The following is a 7,795-nucleotide window of genomic DNA, read 5'->3' as shown; positions in this document are numbered from 1 at the left end:
AGAAAGCTTGACTTGGTCTTTCAAATGTGAAAAAATCTTCTGCTTATAGAAAATAGCAAAAGCTCGGAAAATCTTTACTCAAAAGATAAAGAATCAGCCTGCAATGCAGGAGACTGTGTTCCATCCCTGGGTCAGGAAGATCCCCTGGAGGAGGAAATGGCAACCCATTCCAGTATTTTTGCCTGGGGAATCCCACGGACAGACGAGCTTGGAGGGGCTCCTCTGTGGGGTCTGTGGGGTCACAAAGAGCCAGATACGACTGAGCAACTAACACACAAAACTCAAAAACTCACTCTGCACCCACAGCCTTGATATGTGTATTGACTAAATACTTGGCTCTGTCACCTTTGAATATATTAACAAACAACAGAAAACTCCATGATCTTGTGAATATGGTAATGTGAATGCCACGATGATATTCACACATATCTTTGTACCATTCTGAACACATAACTCTTCCTGAGGACCAACTCTTCAGGCCCCATAGGATGGGAAGAAAAGCACTTTTTCAGAGAAGGCCGAGTCATGAATAAGGAGAACCCATGCATCCAGCCCCCTGGAGGAGTTAGGTTTGCCCTGGCACATGGAGCTTTACACATAAGACAGACACATGCAAATAGTGGAGCCTTTTAGAGTCAAATAAATAAATACACTTGAAAAAAATGACATAGATTTATAAACCGGCCTATGACAATGGGATTCAGGTTACTAGGGACTAGTTCTATCTTTACATTTTCAGTTATCAGCACATATAGGGAGCAGTCTAGATAATGAATTTGATTCAAGACACAGGATCAAGTCAGCTTTCTCCTATTGATGTTAGAAGTTGATTGTCCAATTTGGCTGTTCAGTGAGGGCTCAAAATAATGGAAACTCCTGAGGGTTGTTGGGGGGAGGGGTGCTTTCTTTCAGATCACCTGATGTTAATACCATCAATGCATTAATCATCCTAATTAATAGTTATCAGCTGGTCTTAGACCTCACTCTCCAAGAAGGCTGAGGGCATCAGTGAGCAGGGCAATGGTGATTCAGTGAGCAGATGACAAGAGGGCCTGTGTTGGTCCCTTCGTTTGGGAGACAAGGGGAGAAGATGGGCCTGAGAGCCTCTTGGAAAGAGGCTGGAGGGAAGCTGTAGATGAGGGACTCGTCTGTCACGTTGTAGAATGCTATATGTCCAGACTCATAGTCTAAGAAAATGCCAACCTTATGCACTGGCTCTCTGACGTGTTGGCCTTTCAAAGGTGATGAGACCCAAAGACTATAATCATCGCCAATCTTTAAGCCTATAAGTGAGAAGAGGTCCCCAGGAGGCTTGGGGTGATTCCCCTTCCTGCTCACTGAGTCCTTACAGATGCCCACCTCCCATTCGGTCTTGTTGCCCACTTCCACCTCCCAGTAGTGTCTCCCACAGGTGAAGACCTGAGTGCCCAGCACCGTGGCAGACTGGTCAAATCTTTCAGGGTTGTCAGGCAACTGCTGTCGGATTCCTCCATGTTTCACACTTTTCAGATCCTCAGACAAGACTAGGTAGGCATTGGCTGTGGCTGGATCTAGGGTTATATCCGCTGCAAAAGGAGAAAAGAATGAATCCCCATTTGCATTCTGGAAAACTCTCTTACGTATGTGCAATTTAAATTAAGGTCTTAGTATCTAGTCCTTTTTTTTTTTTTTGACTGAGCCACTCAGCATGCAGGATCTTAGTTCCCCTACCAGGGACAGAACCCATAACCCCTGAAGCAGAGGCATGGAGTCTTAACCACTGGATCACAAGGGAAGCCCCTAGTCCTATTGTTTAAAACTTAATTTAGGTGACTGTGGTGGGGGGATTTTTGTCCTGACTGGAACAGTGTCTCTGAGACCCTTCTTTCACTGTATCACAAAACACGGAGAGTGGATCTCTAAAAGGAAACCAATGAATCGTGTGGAGAACGATACTAGATCTCTGATAATGGAATGGAAGTGGTTCTGTTTAAAAGACACTTGTAGAACTAAGAGCCGTTTATCCACACAGGTCATATCTTTTGTCATTTGTATTTGCTTTAGCCAGGGTTGGTTATGGTTCTTGAGTTTGAGTGGGAGAAAAAGTTATTGGTTACTGAACTACTTAGGTGCCAGGCATTTTCTGTACATTATCTCATTTAATCATGGCAAATATTATTATCTTCTTTCCATTTTTATAAAAGAAAAAAAAAAACAAACAGGTTCGTAGAGGTTAGAAAACTGGGCCAAAATTACAAAGTTGCCGAGTGTTTGAATAGCAGTTCCTAATCAGCATTTTCATTATCTCAGCTTAAATGTGTTAATAACTTCCTATGAGTTAGGACTCCCCAAATGGCGCTAGTGGTAAAGAATCTGCCTGCTCGTGCAGGAGACACAAGAGTCACAGGTTGGATCCCTGGATCTGGAAGATTCCCCTGGAGTACACAATGGCAACCCACCTTAATATTCTTGCCTGAGGAATCCCACGGACAGAGGAGCCTGGCGGGCTACAGTCCATGGGGTCACAAAGAGTCGGACATGACTGAGCACAGATACAGGAGTTAGTGCAACTGCCAATGACCATTTGATGAAAGGTTTTGAACCCCTGAGAGACCTCCTCTCTCAGCCTCCTGGGAGTAACTTTCATTGATTATCCAGACAAGATTAGGCACCCCCATCATATCATTTTATACTTTTCTTTGTAGATCAAATCCCAATCATCACTATCTGTTTGATTAGTATCAGTCTCCTCAATCTCACTGTAAGATCTACAAAAGCAAAAGTAAGTGTGTCTCATTCATTATTGTAAATAAGTGCATGCGTGCTGCGTGTGTGCTAAGTTGCATCAGTTGTGTCTGACTCTTTGCAACCCTATGGACTGTAGCCTGCCAGGCTCCTCTATCCATGGGATTCTCTAGGCAAGAATACTGGACTGGGTTGCCATGCCCTCCTCCAGGGGATCTTCCTAACCCAGGGATCGAACCCGTGCCTCTTATGTCTCTCTTATGCATTGGCAGGTGGGTTCTTTACTACTTTGCACCACAGAGCCTAATAAATAGCACAGTCCCTACTATAGCACATAGTAGGCACTTCTCAAATATCTGTTGAGTTCAGCATCCATTAGGCCTGTCTCTGAAGGTCAGATTGTCAACAAGATAAAAGGTGAAACCTAATACTCACCTCTCTAAGTCTTAGCCAGTGTAAATATTTGGACCATTCTAAAAGGATAGTTCTTTGAATGTTCCCTCAGTGAGATTTAAGAGTTTAGATCAGCTTTTATCCTCACAAGAACAGAGGGAGCAACACAGAACCCCCTGAGGAGGTCTGTGTGTGTGCATGTGCAAGGCGATGGGATGAACAAAACAGACCCATGCAAACAAAGGAAGGAACAGGACTCAGACAGAAAACAAAGTCAGACCAAACATCAATCAAGTCTCAGTGCTTCTGTCCGTTCCAGCAGAGATGGTCTGTGCCCACCCTGCACCCATCTGAAAGTCCCTAGAGGGTCAACAAATCATGCTGACTTACTGCTGAATTTTCTTAGCATCTCCCTCATTCCTGTGATGTGGCACAGAGTCAGTCCCGTGCTGATGGCCTCCGGACACTGAAGCAAGAGGGGCTCGCTCCTACGGGAGGGCAGAGACGGTCACTTGGTCTCCTCCGCACAGACCGCATGACCTGCTCCAACTTGAGAATCCAGCCCTTTCTGCCCCTCTGAAAGGGGACTGACATTTTCATCCCTCTCTGAAAACCTATTGCATCAGCACCACCACCCTGTTCCCTACACAACCGAACACAGAAGAAAAACCTACCTTTCCAGTATTCCTCTCACATCCTAAGGGTATAAAAGAAAGAAGGTTAGTTTTTCTGCACTCTGAGTGCTAGCAGAGACAGTCCATTTTGAATACAATCCTTTGCAGATTTCATAGAGTCCCCTTCCCATGGCTCTAGAATACTTTGAATGGGAGAGCGTATGGCAGAAAAAAATCTCGGACTTCTTCTAGGGTGAGTTGCTTGTGAACATGAGGTATTTCTCACAGTAACTAAAGATTTATTTTTCTCATATCATCCTTTGTCAACAGAATCTGTGGCTGAGAAAAGAGTCAAACTATTGGCCTTATTATCTAATGATGCCTCCGGGAGGTAGAAATAAGCAAAGGGGAGTAGCTCTGTGAGAGGTGAAACTAAGCCTGTGTACGGTTAGACTTGGTTATTGCACGTGCTAAGTCTCGCTTCAGTTGTGTCTGACTCTTTGAGACCCTATGGACTGTAGCCCACCAGGCTCCTCTGTCCAAGGGGTTCTCCAGGCAAGAATACTGGAGTGGGTTGCTGCACCATCTTCCAGGGGATCTTCCTGACCCAGGGATCGAACCCAGGTCTCTTAGGTCTTCTGCATTGGCAGACAGGTTTTTTACCAGTAGTGCCACCTGGAAAGCCTGGACTGGGTTATTGGGAAGGCAATAAATTAAATAGCAGCATTCTGGGGAGCTAGTCTAGGAAAGCGATTTGAAGCTGGAAATAGGAAACTGGAACACAGCTTATGTTTAAGAAGGTCCCAAAAAATGCGTTAGTAGCCTAGAAAGGTGGCAGAGGAAAGATGGTGAGGAATGTGGACTCAGTACACCAATACCTGGGTTCTATCACCTACTAGCTATTTGACAGGCAAATTATCTGAGTTACCAAACAATTGTCACTATTGCTTGGATGGAAGGTGAGTTTTGGGGAGAATGGATACATGTATATGGATGGCTGAGTCCCTTTGCTCTCCACCTGAAACTATCATAACATTGTTAATGGGCTATACTCCAATATGAAATAAAAAGTTTCCATGGCTGATTCATGTCAATGTATGACAAAACCCACTGCAATGTTGCGAAGTAATTAGCCTCCAACTAATAAAAATAATTGAAAAAATAAAAAAATTAAAAAAAGAAATAAAAAGTTAAAAGAAAACATAGAGGTTAATGCCTCTATTAACCCATTTTATCGCTACCAATCACCTATAGTAAAATATCATAATAGTATTTAACCTCATCGGGTCTTTTTGAAGATGTAATTTAAAGTGCCCAGTACACAATGTTCATTAAATATAAAATATTTGGCAAAGCTGAGATTGCAATGAGGCAGGCACACAAAAAATTTGGAGTCATCATTTGACTTGTTTGGATGGACATTCCTTTTTTTTCTTTCCTTTTCCTCTTCAAAATTTTATTTACACTATACAGAGAACAGTCATTCTTTAAGAAAGTTTTCTTAGGGGGCCAGAACTTAATTTTTCAAGTAAGTAAATAAAAGTTTATTCTGTGCAACTTGAAATATGATCGGTGACATACGGGTTTTTTTTTTTTTTTTCATTAGTTTCTCCAATGTTCTTACCTCGAAGGACTCTATGATCGAGTTCTGACACGTGGACTCTATCTGTTCCATCATTTTGCTCAGGCTTCGCATCTGCTGGGTCAGCCTGATCTCACTGTCCCGCAGTTTCTTCAGGTTCTCTCGTTCCTCCATTTCTAGCAGCTGTAGCTGCAGCTGCTCCTCCTCCTTCAGGAACTGGTGCATTTTTGCATATTCTGACAGGACGACCTGCTTACAGGTCTTTGTCTCTTCCTGCCATCACATCGGCATGCGCACACACACACGTAATAAAGTTAGTCACAGAATCACTTACATAGATTTTTAACTCTTACAAAGTCCTAGAGTTCCACTGTGACAATTCTCGAAACCTGACACATAACACATACATTCTGTTGACTAGCTGTGTGGATAGTCTGATATTTTAGGAGCTGTATGTTGTAGCTTATAGTAGTAAAAAAATAAATAAATAAATAAAAAATTCTCCTCCTAGGAGGTTGTCATTCTAGCGGAAGCAACAAAAAATAAACAAATTATGATAGGTGGTGATGAGTACTGTTATTTTTTAAAAGTAAAGCAAAATAAAGTTAGGACAAAAAGTTAAGGCGGGCGACGCAAGCATTCATTCATTCAACAAACATTTAGTCAATGAAAGTAGACAATGGATCACATACTAGGAATAGAAATGAACATCACAAAGGCTCCCATGTAAGAAGTCAGAGGCTACTGAGATCATCAAAAACATGCTTTTAAAAAATCTAATTAGACATGTAGTTCTGCTCTTTGCTATCCAGCTTAAATTCTAATCTGCAGCTAACCTCAAGCTCTTGTTCAGGTGTACTAATCCACACTGTATTTTGCTTCAATTTTCCTTTCTCTTTGTTCCTTTTTTATCTGCCCCTTTTCCCCTAAATCATTTGAGATGTTCTTTTTTTCAATCAATTACCATTCTACGTGGTATATCTATACATATAACATATATTTTTGTAATTATAATCAGAGCAGAAATAAAGGGAGCCACCATGTGGTATAGGTACACAACGAAGGGAAAAATAAGCCAGCCAGGGGATGGGAGAATTGAGCTGAGTCTTCAGATAGACAAACAGAGGTAGGCAGCCCAAAGCAAGGACACTCCACACTGCAGCACTGGAGATAGTAAATTCTGTCATTTTCTTCTGATACTCTGTGAAGCATCCCTCTAGTCCCCCTTGTAGAATCACATACAAAATGGAAAAATAAAACAGATACTGACCTTACACAATATCACTCTCTCCTTCTCATGATTTAATATAACCTCTGTTTCCTTTCTCTTTTTACACAAAATGTCTAGTATTTCCTGAAGTTTCTCCTGCAATAGAAACAAACTGTGGTAAATGAGCAGAGCGCCAGGTCATGAAGGGGTCTTGAGGATCACTAACAAGATGGCCGAGACAAGATCAAAAGGGGGAAAAGGATCCATGCCCAGATTTGTGGTCTGGTGCCTGGAGATTAGCACGCATGACTTTCAACCATAGAAAATATTATGGCAATTAGGGCTCCCCTGGTGTCTCAGATGGTAAAGAATCTGCCTGCAAGGTGGGAGATCCGGGTTTGATCCCTGGGTCGGGAAGATCCCCTGGAGAAGGGCCTACAACCCACTCTGGTATTCTTGCCTGGAGAATCCCCTGGACAGAGGAACCTGGTGGCTATTCTCCATGTCCTGGTGGACAGAGGAACCTGGTGGGCAAAGAGTCGGACGTAACTGAGTGACTAACATCACCTTATGTGATAGAATCTGATGTGTGTTCTGAAATTTATATCGAGCCTCCCATCTTACTTTGTGATGCTCCTCAGCCTCACTGGAGAGATTCATTCTGTTTACTCCGGGGCCTTGGGTTGAGAAGTTGTGGCCCCCCAGCTGCTCGTCAGACAGCATCCTAGTGGCAGCCAGCATCCCCTCATAGCTGCCCTGGTTGCCTTCACTGTGCAGCACCTGGGACCTGAGCTGCTTGCCGATGCCAGCCAGCCTCCCCAGACGCTCATTGGGCTGGAAATGCGGGATCTCCAAGGTCCTCCAGCACTCAGGACATGACAAGGGGGTGTTATGTTCCTCCCAGCTTCTCAGGAGACACACCAGACAAAAGCTGTGCCCACACTCGGTGGTCACTGGGCTGGTGAAATAGTCCAAGCAGATGAAACAGGTCAGTTCCTCCCTGAGATTCTCCATCAGATCTGCTGTAGACATTTTCTCAAAGAAGGACATCTAAGCAAGTCTCTATTCTGGGATTTAAAGATGCTCCCCCAGAGTCTATTGTTTTGAGTAACAAGTAGGCAATCAGTTGCTGTGTTGTTATTACACAAAATTCTTACTCTCCTCTGTGACTGATTTCACCCATTGACATAAAGCCAATTATGACTTAATATGGAACTCCTGTATGCTGGGTTCATCATCAACCACAAACTTTTAAGGAATCTCATCATGCAA

The 7,795-nt window shown here is 43.2% G+C and overlaps 1 protein-coding gene across 1 annotated transcript; it reads right to left on the bottom strand.

Annotated features, from left to right (window-relative positions):
• Positions 1-903: 903 nt before the first annotated feature.
• Positions 904-7,555, bottom strand: TRIML1 (tripartite motif family like 1). Its single transcript, XM_043893991.1, has 6 exons — positions 7,148-7,555; positions 6,584-6,679; positions 5,356-5,586; positions 3,792-3,814; positions 3,508-3,605; positions 904-1,565 (listed from the first exon to the last, which is right to left on the bottom strand). The coding sequence occupies exons 1-6, from the start codon at positions 7,553-7,555 to the stop codon at positions 1,006-1,008; spliced, it is 1,416 nt and encodes a 471-aa protein (XP_043749926.1). The 3' UTR covers positions 904-1,005.
• Positions 7,556-7,795: the final 240 nt, after the last annotated feature.

This window comes from Cervus elaphus, chromosome 32 (assembly GCF_910594005.1).
Source record: "Cervus elaphus chromosome 32, mCerEla1.1, whole genome shotgun sequence".
NCBI classification, from domain to species: Eukaryota; Metazoa; Chordata; class Mammalia; order Artiodactyla; family Cervidae; genus Cervus; species Cervus elaphus.
This window is presented reverse-complemented; position numbering and strand designations above follow the sequence as displayed.